The sequence below is a fragment of the Brachypodium distachyon genome, chromosome 3 (genome assembly GCF_000005505.3).
Source record: "Brachypodium distachyon strain Bd21 chromosome 3, Brachypodium_distachyon_v3.0, whole genome shotgun sequence".
Classification (NCBI taxonomy): Eukaryota; Viridiplantae; Streptophyta; class Magnoliopsida; order Poales; family Poaceae; genus Brachypodium; species Brachypodium distachyon.
The window spans coordinates 53,744,958-53,757,972 of record NC_016133.3 but is presented as its reverse complement, the minus strand read 5'-3'; the positions used below and the strand labels follow the sequence as shown (position 1 = coordinate 53,757,972).

The 13,015-nt window shown below is 45.6% G+C and overlaps 2 protein-coding genes across 3 annotated transcripts; both read left to right on the top strand.

Annotated features, from left to right (window-relative positions):
- The first annotated feature begins 2,036 nt into the window (after nucleotides 1-2,036).
- LOC100833891 (pyrophosphate--fructose 6-phosphate 1-phosphotransferase subunit alpha) lies at nucleotides 2,037-7,587 on the top strand. The gene is made up of 18 exons (XM_003570181.4): nucleotides 2,037-2,242; nucleotides 2,879-3,051; nucleotides 3,229-3,341; nucleotides 3,866-4,054; nucleotides 4,132-4,199; nucleotides 4,325-4,408; nucleotides 4,665-4,718; nucleotides 5,184-5,264; nucleotides 5,357-5,450; nucleotides 5,553-5,626; nucleotides 5,724-5,834; nucleotides 5,923-5,967; nucleotides 6,072-6,128; nucleotides 6,224-6,328; nucleotides 6,413-6,529; nucleotides 6,684-6,787; nucleotides 6,919-7,084; nucleotides 7,206-7,587. The coding sequence occupies exons 1-18, from the start codon at nucleotides 2,153-2,155 to the stop codon at nucleotides 7,332-7,334; spliced, it is 1,854 nt and encodes a 617-aa protein (XP_003570229.1). The 5' UTR covers nucleotides 2,037-2,152; the 3' UTR covers nucleotides 7,335-7,587.
- Nucleotides 7,588-10,030: 2,443 nt separating this feature from the next.
- On the top strand, nucleotides 10,031-12,860 carry LOC100833274 (diacylglycerol O-acyltransferase 2D). 2 transcript variants are annotated; one of them, XM_014901214.2, is made up of 9 exons: nucleotides 10,031-10,440; nucleotides 10,544-10,618; nucleotides 10,692-10,795; nucleotides 10,953-11,059; nucleotides 11,166-11,321; nucleotides 11,460-11,546; nucleotides 11,801-11,898; nucleotides 11,999-12,086; nucleotides 12,415-12,860. In XM_014901214.2, the coding sequence occupies exons 1-9, from the start codon at nucleotides 10,244-10,246 to the stop codon at nucleotides 12,514-12,516; spliced, it is 1,014 nt and encodes a 337-aa protein (XP_014756700.1). In that variant the 5' UTR covers nucleotides 10,031-10,243; the 3' UTR covers nucleotides 12,517-12,860. The 2 variants fall into 2 exon arrangements, with proteins under 2 accessions (XP_014756700.1, XP_003570227.1); XM_003570179.4 differs by having other exon boundaries at nucleotides 10,038-10,440; nucleotides 10,692-10,777.
- The last annotated feature ends 155 nt before the right edge of the window (nucleotides 12,861-13,015 follow it).

Here is a 13,015-nt window from a genome sequence, read left to right as displayed (position 1 = left end):
AACGGACAAAACACGTCTTCTAGCGGGGCGATCCATTTCCGCTCGCATCCGGATTTTGAGTTGAAAATGGGTAGGGGCTAGCAACATCTTTGCACTACAATTGTCCTACTTTTGCTCTTTTTTCCTTCCGTGGTCCGCATGTCTATGACCAATAAAGCGGACCGAATTGGTGGCCTCGCTGGGACACTGACAGACCCAAACGGACGGAGGCCGGACTAAGGCCTTTTTCTGTTCAGCCAACGGACCAAATAGAACAAAACGACCGCAAAAAACGACTCCCTTTTCTGCTTTTTGGTCTGGACGCAACCTATTTCCAACCCAAATTTGCTCCGGTTTGGGTCGGAGCGAACAGTGTCTTTTGCACTGTGCGGCTCCGCATTTTATCTCTTTTTTTCTCCCCTGGCCCGCATGTCCATGAGTGATAAAGTGGACCAAATATGTGGCCTCGTTGGGGCAATGGCAGACTCAAAATGAAAAACGGACCAAAAAGGACACAAAATAGGTCTCCGCTGGAGTTGCCTAAGCACCTCCTCGGCTTATTCCGTCGCAAGTGGCATATTGTGATTCCAGTAACTGAAAACATGGCCCAAGCGGGCAGTGCGTAATTACCTGTCCAAACCACCACAAAGACAGAGTACTCACAAACAAAGTAAGCGCTGAGCATGGTTTATCTAATCCACCCAAACCAACCAATTCAACCCACGTCAACCCGTTTAAGTGACACTTAGGTGGGCTGGTTTGGTTCCGTTAGCCAAACCAGCCCATCATATCCTAAGAACATGTACAATGCAAGATACTTAGGTGGGTGCTTAGAAAAATTAATCGGTTTTTGTTAAGCGCTGATGCTTATTTAGACTAAGCAGATGCCTAACTTAGCACCTCCTCTATACAAATAAGCACCGGTGATTAAAAAAATGTTTAGTTTATTTTCGTAATCACCTGTTTTAGCACATTGCATTTTAAGTGCTCTAGCTTAATTGGGTGGTCTGGCTTCGAACGGCCAAATCCACCCACCCAAACACCAAACGAGAGAACGAGAGCTGCCCGGCGGCCAGTGGCGAGGCGGCGCGGCGGACGGCCGGAGAAGCACTGGGGATGCTGCACGCCGGCAGCGGCCTCTGCATGTGGCGCGACGCCGATCCCAACTCTTCAGCATGTCCCGCCGTCGAATCCGTACGCTGCCACCGTGCGAAGATCTCCTGGCCGCTCAAACCTCTGGATCCAGATCTCCTGGCCGCTCAAATCTCTGGATCCATAATCGAATCAGGACCTTGCGGTTCCGGCCAAGGTTCTCACCTTTCAAATCCTGCCCGAGTGAGAAAAATTGGATGAGGGGAAAGACGGCGTTGGGCGTTTGGGAGAATGGGTGACTTCTACGGAGGCTGAGAAAATCTGTGGAGAAAAAGGGGGAAGGAGTGGAAGCTAGGTAGCTAGCTCTGCTCCAGCATGCTCGATAGGAGAAAATGAAGAGAGAGAGAGAGAGAGAGACGTCAGAGAAAAACAGCATGGAGAAAGAAGACGTCTGGGCTGCGCGGACGAAAGAACGAGAAACCGATCGATCCGTTACGGCGGACACAACGCACGGTTGTCTACCTTTTCTCAACCCATCGACCCATCCGATACAATCCAACCCACCCACCTAATCATCTCCCTGCTAACCCATCAAAACCCACCCAAACCACAATTTCCCCAACCATCAAACCGAGCCTGCAAAACCCATCAAGCCCATCTTAACCCAACCAAACAAACCAACGCTCAGCGCTCACAAAGACACCAAGACCGTTCTCATGGGAACCAACGGCTGGATATGGACCACCTGGTCAGGCCAGAATTAGAATCTCGCTAAGCGTACGCGGCAAACCGAAAATTGCCGAGAAAGCCCCTGGATAAATCCCTGAATCCTGACCCATGTCCAGGGGCACGGATGCGAATATTCGCCGGATCCTGGGACGCATTTCAAAGACGAGACCAGGGGAGGGACGCGAGCGCATTGGCTTGCGGGAGGGGTCCGTCCCCGGTATAAATAAATTTTCCTCCCGCATCGCACCCCCGGATCTCTTCTCCACCGCCGCAGTGAGCCAGACACCAACAAAAGACGAATCCACGCAGCCCAAATTAACAAGGTAGCCGCCCCTCGCCGGCGACGAGAGTGATGGACTCCGACTACGGCGTGCCGCGCGAGCTCTCGGAGGTGCAGAAGCAGCGGACCCTCTACCAGCCCGAGCTGCCCCCTTGCCTCCAGGTGCCATTATCATCACTACGTTCCCTAACCTGCCCGTGGCTCCCCGGTCCAGATCTGCAGCACGGCCGGCCGCGAGGCGCTAGATCTCGCATTGCGCTCCCGCCGGATCGACCCCGCCGGTGTATGGGCTTACGGTTCGCCTGCTTCCGACATGTTTCCGAGGCGGTAGGTGTAGGCGTGACATGTGCGACTGATCTGATACGGCCGTCGCTTTCGGATGGCTAGACTGGATCTGAATCCTGGTGGACTTCGCCTGCGGAGTGATAATTGTCCTCCCTAGTGTAGATCGCTCGTCTTGTCTGACATGCGGGGGTCTGTGCCTCTGGTGCAGATGATTTTAGAGAGCTTGGTTTCCTCTTTTGATGTTGTCGAGATTGTGTTATTATGGGTGGTAGTGGAAGGTTTGAACTGGGAGTACAATGATGGATTCTGTTATAGCAACCATGGACTTTTTTGGTTACTTTCCACGGTTCTAGGATTTGTTTACGATCAGGTTGACTTGGCAATCGCTTTCAAGTTAGCCTCGCTCAGCATAATGTTTGACTGTTACTCGGATGAGATGAATTCATGGCAGCTTTGTAGAACGACCTTCTTGCATGCATGTTATCGTTCTGAATTTATTCCTTGTGTAAACAGGGCACTACTGTGAGGGTGGAGTATGGTGATGTGGCAATCGCTGCTGATCCTACAGGCGCTCATGTGATCAGCCATGCGTTTCCCCACACATACGGGCAGCCACTGGCTCATTTCCTCAGGAAAGCGGCTATTGTCCCCGATGCTAAAGTTATATCAGAGCACCCTGCCGTCAGGTATTACTATAAAGGCTGCTTGTTTCCACATAATGATAAGCACCTAGTGCCATAGGTCACCATTTTCCCACGATGATATGTTCTTAGGGATTCTTATTACTTAGAGCTCTTTTGCTCTCATACTGCGAAGCCAACACAAAAACATCTTATTATTCTGTTTTATTTTTTTCGATGAAGGGTCGGTGTTGTATTCTGTGGAAGGCAGTCCCCCGGAGGCCACAATGTCATATGGGGACTCCATGAGGCTATCAAAGCTCACAACTTGAACAGCAAACTCATTGGTTTCCTTGGTGAGTAATTCCTCATTTGATCTTTTCGAGGTACCAGGAACAGCCAGCATCTGCCTCTTCAACTATAATTTTCAATTAGGCACAATCATGTTTTCCGATTTCGCCATGTTTCATTTTGAATTATTATGTTTGTACTTTGGTATGTCTTCTTTGTTTTCACTAACTTGTATGATCAACAATAGCATAAATGCATCATTCTAAGGTTTAGTCATGAATACAGTTATGTTTGGAAGTTTCTCCAAACTTAGCTGGGTGGTCCAATTCAACAAATTAGCAACTTGCAGGTATTCATAAGATTTTTGTTAGTAAAACCAGTAGCAGCACGATGTACTACAAGGCCCCCCCTCAGATAATGTCTTATATTATCCAATATATAAGAATCACAGATGTATTCCACATGTGGGCTGTGGCCATGTCCTTGCACACCTGTTTTCCTACACACATTCAGACGTGTATTTAATACATTGAAAGGAAATTATGTATATACCTCTTACATGTTTTTTCTATGTTTTTTGTTGCTACAGGAGGAACCGATGGTCTTCTTGCACAGAAAACTTTGGAGATCACAAATGAAGTTCTTTCTTCCTACAAAAACCAAGGTGGTTATGATATGCTTGGTCGGACTAAGGATCAAATTAGAACAACAGAGCAGGTCAAGGGAGCAATGGCTAGTTGCCAGGCTTTGAAGTTGGATGCTCTGGTAATAATCGGAGGTATGCTATGCGACATTAATATGCCAGCATACATTGTCAATTTGTTTTGATCATAAACCATCGTTCTTTCTTTGAAGGTGTCACGTCGAATACAGATGCCGCTCAACTTGCTGAGACTTTTGCTGAAGCGAAGTGTGCAACAAAGGTATGCTGAAATCATTTTAACCAAATCTTCACTTTAATTATGGATCCCTTGTGTACAGTGCAACTGTGCAAGTGTCTACCGTTCTGTATATGTAAATGACTTGACACAAATTATTATCGTAACAGGTTGTAGGTGTTCCTGTAACTTTGAACGGTGACCTTAAGAACCAGTTTGTTGAAACAACTGTTGGTTTCGATACCATATGCAAGGTAGTTATTCTGAATTCAGTTACTGTGTTAGGGACTTTCTTTATGATCGTTACATTATCTGTAATAGCATAGATCATTACTTACCTGCTATGAATTTAATTTCATATCTTGTGGTTGCATATGTGAGTTCACCTTTTGAGAGCTGTGCTGTTGTTTTTGCAGCTTGCAAATCTCAATATATTGGCATGCTAATTTTTTATTAATTTATTTCGTAATCTGCAGTGGTGCATGCACTTATATTATACTGTTCTAACAGGTGAACTCGCAACTTATAAGCAATGTCTGCACCGATGCTCTATCTGCTGAGAAGGTAATATACCATATAGTCATACTAGATGGCTTTTTTTTTCTGGTATACTTTCTTTTGTGGATTTTTTTTTACCTATGACTGATTCCTTTCTCGATCTTGGTTAAAATCTGGAGACACGCATGTCTGTAAAGTATTGACCTTAAAGAAAAGGAACTTCTGAATCTATTCTCTTTGAGTCTTGAGTCTTAATACAGAAGGAACTAAACAAAAGTAGAATAGGATATGCTCTAAGGCGTTTCATCATTTACTGTTAGCCTACTTGTGAGGTACACATATATATGCTCTAAGGCATTTCTAACTTTCCTATATTTTTGGTTTCCTGGATGAAGCATGATCGGTAATACTTTTCTCCGTATTGGTATTAGGTGGACCTAATTCCCCCACAAGGCCTTCTGCATGTTTTCTATTTACAAGTTCAAACTATAGAATTAAACTTGATCTGCCTTGTTGTATTGTTTCTGGCAGTATTACTATTTCATTCGTATGATGGGACGGAAGGCTTCTCATGTGGCATTGGAGTGTGCTCTTCAATCACATCCAAATATGGTTTGGACATTTTCTTTATATACTTGTACTTATTTATTAACAATATTTGCAAAGTTTTCTTACATTTTTTTAAACCTGTATAATGTATTCAGGTTATCCTGGGTGAGGAGGTTGCTGCATCAAAACTCACGATTTTTGATATCACAAAGCAGATATGTGATGCAGTTCAGGCAAGAGCTGAAAAAGGTAATTTTTTGGGGGGTCTATGAGATGGTGGATGTTCATGAAACATTGTATTACCTTTTAAATGTTTTAATTAATCGATGCTTTGGATTAAACTTTCCACAGACAAGTATCATGGTGTTGTACTTATTCCTGAGGGCCTTGTTGAGAGCATTCCTGAATTATATGCTCTACTTCAGGTATGTTTATATATGTTTTATGAGTATTCATTTAGTTCATTTTTATGTCTAATGAGTATTAATTTATAACTTTACTGACCATAACTTTTGGTTGTAGGAAATTAATGGTCTTCACGGTAAAGGTGTTTCCATTGAGAATATTTCTTCTCAGCTTTCACCCTGGGCATCTGCACTGTTTGAGTTTTTGCCCCAATTTATTCGGCAGCAGGTATGTATTATCTCAGGTTTTAATTTGCAGAAATCCACAATTCACATCTTGTTTCTGCTGCTTCAACATAATTATTTTTCTGATGCAGCTGCTTCTCCGTCCCGAGTCTGATGATTCAGCCCAACTTTCTCAGGTACTGTTTCCCATGAAAGTTGTCAATTCATTGCTGAATAAAGCTGATATGTGTTCCTTATCTTATTTTTTCTTGTTCTGATTTTGACATGTTTATCTGTGTAGATTGAAACCGAAAAGCTTCTAGCCCAATTGGTTGAGACCGAGATGAACAAACGTTTGGTATGCATTTTTGTGGATTTGCTTGTAACTGCCAGTTTAATTGGAAGAGCAGCTTTTAATGTATCAGTTTATATTGTTCTCTTCTACTTTTGCAGAAGGAAGGCACTTACACAGGAAAGAAGTTCAATGCAATCTGTCACTTTTTTGGCTACCAAGCTAGGGGAGCATTGCCTTCCAAGTTTGACTGTGATTATGCCTATGCAAGTTCCTAGCTCACCTTACTGATTTTGGTATTGCAAATTGCTTTGTTGGTGATTTACCTTTTAGATTGTTGTTGTTTTCAGGTTCTGGGACATGTGTGTTATCACATCTTGGCTGCTGGTCTGAATGGTTACATGGCTACTGTGACAAATCTTAAGAGTCCGTTGAACAAGTGGCGTTGTGGCGCTGCCCCTATTTCGGTAAGATTTGTAACTGCACCACTCCTTCATTTTTCTTTCGGCGATTCGCTCCTTCAGAATTTGTTTGTATAGACATGCAATCAGTCCATGTTGTATCTGTATAGTTCTAGGGATAAAGGGAACACATAGCTCACATCTGTTTTCATATGTACAGTCTATGATGACCGTGAAGCGATGGTCACGTGGTCCTGCAACCACACAAATTGGGAAGCCAGCTGTGCATATGGCTAGTGTTGACTTGAGAGGAAAAGCATTCGAGTAAGTGATTTCTGGAATTCTATTGTATTATTTGATAACAAAGGAAAGACAGTTCATTGTATGCTAGTACTGTAATGAAGAAGACATGCCATCTCATTTGCAGTAACCAATAACATACTTGTGTTTTCCAGGCTGTTGAGGCAGAACTCATCCAGCTGCTTGTTGGAGGACATCTACAGAAACCCTGGACCACTCCAATTCGAAGGACCAGGTGCTGATTCCAAGCCTATTTCACTGTGCGTTGAGGATCAAGACTACATGGGCAGGATCAAGAAGTTGCAAGAATACTTGGAGAAGGTACTTTTTACGATCCAAACGAAACAAATATTGATAAGATTTTTGCTCAAACCGAAACATTGTGCCCCTCGTTGACAGCATGTTTCTGCTTGGTGATATCTAATTCTTGTACGCCATGCAGGTGAAGAGCATAGTGAAGCCTGGTTGCTCACAGGACGTACTCAAGGCGGCGCTCAGTGCCATGTCTTCCGTCACGGAGACACTGGCCATCATGACTTCGTCATCAACTGGCCAGACACCCCCACTCTGAGAGTCAGGCGGGTCAAGAATCCGCGTGTTTCCTGATTCTCTTTTGTTCCATCTGACGGTTGGGATTAGAAAACAGTGATCTTTCGATCCCACAATTTATTATTTTCTTAGTTTTAAGAGAGAATTTTATCATTTTTGGCGCTGATAGCGTAAGAGGGTTTGTTGTTGGCGTGGTTGACCTGGAATAATTGTTCAAACTGCGGGGTGTGATCCTAATAAACCAATTTTTGGTACACATGGTTGGTTGAACTTAATCATGCTTTTTGTAGTACTAGGCACGAGAAGCTCTTTGATTGATAAATAAAAGTACTGTGAGTATTAGATACGGCTAGGAGTCGTTGGCGTGCCGCCGAACCTTGACACTAAAGTTTTCTTTTTGCCCCTTTGTTCTTCTTAGGTAAACATCCATAGTTTCATTGTACTGGCTGCAAATTTTGTTGGCCACCTACTTCTGAAATCGGCATGTTTTTGTCCCTGCCGAAAGCTATCCTTAAACCTCGCTATACTCATGAAGAAATATTGAAAACCTGTATCGAATGGTTTATAAGAAAAACTGGCCAAAAATACAATTAGAGATGCAGATGGCTCAGCATTAGGGCATCCTTCGACAATATTTAGTTCATCAAATGAACTAGAATTCTAAAGTCACATCTTATTTAGAAAACTAGTTCATTTCATCACATGACCAAGGGCCATGGAGGGGGTGGAGACCCCGGACCGGATTGGCGTTGCGGCGGTTAGTTTGGCCTTTTTGAAGTTAGGATTTGATTCTTTGGCAACGACACTATGTTGGATATGATGACGTTGTGTGGTTTAAGAATAAGATCCCCATGTCTCATTGATCCATCTCGTCGGCGATGAGGAAGGCGAGGAACCTTCTGGTCGCTGCTCTTCTTAATATTCTGGAGGCTCTTTCTAAACAGACTCCAGAATATCCGAAGATAGTTTTTGTCCAGATGCCTGGAAATGCCCGATTCGCTTACATGCATGTATCTGGTAAATTTTTTGCCTTAGGGGGTGTTTGGTTGGGCTGAGCCCTTTTGGTCGCATCGCAGCCGTCGTGCTGCAGCTGGGGTGCATGGGGAAGCTGCAGCCAAGACGGAGGGGCGGCGGAGGGGTGCCGGGGAAGAAGAGGAGCGGCGGAGGGGCCGCGGATGGGCGCCGTAGGAGCGGCGGAGGACCACCACCGGAGGAGAAAAATTGGCGCCGCCACCGGAGGAGGAGGAGAAACGGCTCCGTCGCCAGGGGAGGAGGAGGAACCACCGTCTCCATTTGCCGGCGAGGAGCAGTTCGAGGAGAAAGTGCGGCAGCCGGGACGGCGAGAGGAAGGGGCACGGCCGGGATGCAGGCTGAGAGGCCTCTTTTTGCATCTGGGCTGCAGCTACCAACCTACCAACCACCGCCCAGGAAACCAAACTCTGCAGACTTTGCATCGCGGGTGCGGGCCAGATGCGGGCTAGGGCACGGTCCAATCAATATCCCGGACGAATATACATTTCCTCGCTGCAGCTTTAAACGAATCTGTTTGAGGTAAAAAAAAATGTGGTTCTTTTTATGTGTGATGCACAACTGAGAGCAGGAAACAAATGCACCGTGATTTTAATCCACGGCCATATCCAAGCGAGTGCATGTGGCCGATCAAGGTGCAGTGCACCCGCAGCGCAGAGCAGGAGTGTTTCGTTACGGCGAATCACCACAGTAATGGCCAAGGCCAACCAATCACATCCGAAGCATTGTTTTTTCACAGGTCCGATGGCTACACCTCGGTGGTTTTCAGTACTGTACTTGATAATGAGATCCATTGGCACCACATGTTTTTTGCAAACTAAGTCTTGGTTGAAGATTTGACCCCAGTAGGCAGCAGCACAGTATGTGTTCTGTGTGCACGCGCCCTGTAACATGCTGCTGCAAAATTGATAAGGGTCTCCGTACCTTAATACGGACAGCGTCACGTTTAACTCGTACCCGAGCTAGGAGCTGCCGGAAGGTTAACGCCGGGAAGATCCGTGAGACGTCACGCCGCGGCATGTCTAGCTGTTGGTTGTTCCCACGTGCTCCCTCCCATCATGTCGTGCCGCACGAAAAGAAGAGCTCGTGTGCAGCTGAACTGAGCTATCAGCCCATCATGTTTGCCCCTCTACCGCGCCATCGTCCGTCCCAGCACGCAAATGCCCTCACGCTTATCCGGAAAAAGAATTGAAGAAAGAAAAGGGCGTGAGATCAGCGGAGCCATCTCGAATCCTCGGTACGCAGAGATTCCAAAGTCAAGGTCGACCGAAAAGCGGGACGCGCCCCGGCCACGAGACGGGCGACAGACACACCGACCGGCCCAGCGGCGCATCACGGCACGCCAAAGGAGAAAAACGAAGAAGATGCAGCGATCTGCCCAGGCATGCCCGCTATCCGACGGCTCTGGATGGTTCTTTTGGTCGCTTTGGATGGTTCTATTACATCAGGTGAAACCACCTAGAAGAAGCGATGGTCGAAGTAGACGGCTTGAAAAGTTAAACAAGTGAAGCGTGCGGCTTGAGATCTGGAACAAAACTCGGCAACTGCGGTCACATGCCACCACATCTCATATTCCCCTCTTTCCAATGCAAAAAATCTGCCCGAGAAAATCCGTTAGAATAGAAGTCACAGACTTGTTTTCCCGGAGAAAAGTGAAAACACGGGTAACGCACGCAGCGCAGGAAGGCAGGATCCAGGCGGTGGACGACTCCGCCCGCACCCACGGACAAATACACCGGTGGAGCCGTGGAGGGCAACATCGAGAGGGCGGGAGGGCGAGCGCGACGCGGGAGAAGCGGGCCGCACTAGAGAACTACTAGAAGCCTCTCTCTCTTCCTCTCAGTCCCTCTCTCTCCTCGAACCCCGGCATCGAAGGAAGCTCCCGCCCGGCGGACCGGGAGGATGGGTGCCGGCGGGAATGGCCTGAGCAACGGCGGCGCCGGCGAGGCGGCGGCCGATGGGACCACAGTGTTCAAGGCCACGGCCTACTCGCCGCTGCGCACCACGGTGGCGCTGGCGCTGTGGCTGGGCGGCATCCACTTGAACGTCGTCCTCGTCCTCGCCTCCCTCTTCCTCCTCCCCCGCCGCATCGCCGCCATGTGCGTCCACTCCCCCCCTCTTCTCCCTGCTACTGCTGTTTTTCGAGTCAATTATTAATCAGTCCTCTTCATCCCCCGCGTTCCTTCTTTGTTGACGGCGCAGGGTGCTCGGCACGCAGCTCTTCTTCATGCTCGTGCCCGTCAGCGACAAGAGCAGGCTGGGTCGCAAGATCGCCAGGTTCGGTGCCCTTCGCTTCCTTTCGTCATCCCCTGCATTGTTGGATCTCACATCTGGAGGACCGCATCTGCAGGTTCATAAGCAAGTACGTCATTGGGTATTTCCCCGTCACTTTACATGTGGAGGACTACAACGCCTTTGACCCCAAAAGAGCTTACGGTGAACTTCCTCCTCTGGGTGCTTGAATCAGCATATCTTCTCCTTTTCGGTCTACTGAAAGTGAAGTGAAAAGATATGGAGAAAAGATAGGAGCCTTTTATGTGCAGAGCCGCTGGATTTGTGATTATTTTTCCGAGCAACTGGATTTGTGATTTTTAGTGTTCTGTGTTTGCAGTGTTCGGTTATGAGCCACATTCTGTTTTGCCCATCGGCTTGGGGGCCCTTTTGGACCTTGTTGGATTCATGCCACTGCCAAAGATCAAGGTTCTTGCAAGCAGTGCGGTGAGGACCCCTCATTTCCTTCCTACATGTACATTGCCGATGCCATACTGAATTCAGCATATAAGTAAACTGTGCCCTTAATTGGTGAATGTATGGTTGGTGTTAGGTATTCTACACCCCGTTCTTGAGGCAAATATGGACGTGGTTGGGTTTGGTTCCTGCATCAAGGAAGAGTTTCTACTCCTACCTTGGAGCTGGTTATACTTGTATCATAGTTCCTGGAGGTGTACAAGAAATGCTTCATATGGATCATGATTCAGAGGTTGTGGTGATTCTCTTCTTGCATACTCCCTCTTTTCCTAAATTCTTGTCATTGTTTTAGTACGGAGGGAGTAGTTAACAAGGACATTGCATTTTATCTTGTGCCATGATAATAACGAACATTTCTTGCAATTGACAGGTGGCTTTTCTTAAATCAAGAAAAGGTTTTGTTAAGATAGCTATGGAAACAGGTTCTCCTTTAGTTCCTGTTTTCTGTTTTGGACAGGTAACTTCTTTTGGCACATGATAAGCGACATGGCAGTATCATTTATTTCTTGCATGGGTCCCTAATTAATACCAATGGAAGCGGACGGTTGCAAACCTGAGAGGCTACCTAACTTTAGTATGAAAATGCTTGAGATGTAGTGAAATATTCTTGAACAACTAGTATTAATTCATCAGTACTCTTGAATCTTAATTTCCATTAGTAAATTCTTCATGATATTCTATCTGCATATTCTTTGTGTTATTGTCAATTAGAGCTTCGTGTTCAAGTGGTGGAGGCCAGGTGGCAAGTTAATTGTCAAGATTGCAAGAGCAATTAAATTTACTCCGATTGTCTTCTGGGGAAAATTCGGGTAACTGCTGATTTGATCTGCGTAAATGGAAAATAATTTTGATTCTATATTCTTATTGGAATCAAGAGTTAACATGGCCTGCTTGCACATTGTATCACAGGACGCCCATCCCTTTTGCGACACCATTGCATCTGGTTGTTGGAAGACCAATTGAGGTTAAGAAAAATCCTCAGCCCAACTATGATGAGGTGAGAATCATTCTGACTTCTGAGCGTTCTATGAAATAAAAATACTCTTTTTGAGCATTTGACCACAGACAAAAATAATCTTTCTGAGTAAATGTTGAATGTGATTTGGTATCAATCTTAGTTGTAGAATCTTCATAGCCCATAAGGGCACATGAGCATATCAAAGTTGAACTCAGTTGCTCATTGGAAACATTGTTTTCTAATTTAATAGATCTGCTTAAAGTGGGATATCATTATCTTGTTTTTATTGCTTTAGAGTAGTGAATGTAGTTTTAAAATTATGTGTTTCTGTCAGATTCTAATTTGCAATATGAATTGGTGTTGACAGATAAACGAGGTTCATGAACAATTCGTTGTTGCGCTGCAAGAACTATTTGAGAAGTACAAGACAAAAGCTGGATATGACAAACTCCATTTAAGAGTTCTATGATGGACGTTCCGACATCCAGTCATAGAGCAGCTCTCACCAGGGTTTTACAGAATAAGTTGCCCATCGACTCAATCAAGCTTAGCATTTCAAACCAGCACCTTTGCATATGTTGGCCGCAGCTACAGCTCAGTGAAATGAAGCATATGGTTTGGACATCTGTGAACACATAGGATGTAAATTGTACATTTCCTTGCTCATGAAGCAGTCAAGAGTTTCTTCACCTTCTAGGATGTAAAAATGTAGATTTTTATTTTACTCATGGAGCACTCAGAAGTATCTTCATTTCCTGTAGTATGTGTTGTTCCAGTGGGGGTAGCAGGAAAGATCAAACTTGGCAACTGGTACACCGCACCATCTTGGTGATGCTATTAACACCAGCTACAGGTTACAGCTTGTGCACCATAACAGAATCTTGAACAACCGTGTGATTTGCATCCTGTAAATTCGCAATCCAGATGGGCATACTATTTGGATGTTATAACGGCTAAACAGATGCGGC

What these genes read in the sequence shown, in the direction of transcription:
- LOC100833891 (XM_003570181.4), top strand. Translation starts at nt 2,153, where the DNA reads ATGGACTCCGACTACGGCGTGCCGCGCGAGCTCTCGGAGGTGCAGAAG. An exon ending in ATGCTCTATCTGCTGAGAAG is followed by an intron (nt 4,719 to 5,183) that starts GTAATATACCAT and finishes TGTTTCTGGCAG; the next exon opens with TATTACTATTTCATTCGTAT. An exon ending in TTCAATCACATCCAAATATG is followed by an intron (nt 5,265 to 5,356) that starts GTTTGGACATTT and finishes TAATGTATTCAG; the next exon opens with GTTATCCTGGGTGAGGAGGT.
- LOC100833274 (XM_014901214.2), top strand. Translation starts at nt 10,244, where the DNA reads ATGGGTGCCGGCGGGAATGGCCTGAGCAACGGCGGCGCCGGCGAGGCG. An exon ending in CGGTGAACTTCCTCCTCTGG is followed by an intron (nt 10,796 to 10,952) that starts GTGCTTGAATCA and finishes CTGTGTTTGCAG; the next exon opens with TGTTCGGTTATGAGCCACAT. An exon ending in CTGTTTTCTGTTTTGGACAG is followed by an intron (nt 11,547 to 11,800) that starts GTAACTTCTTTT and finishes ATTGTCAATTAG; the next exon opens with AGCTTCGTGTTCAAGTGGTG.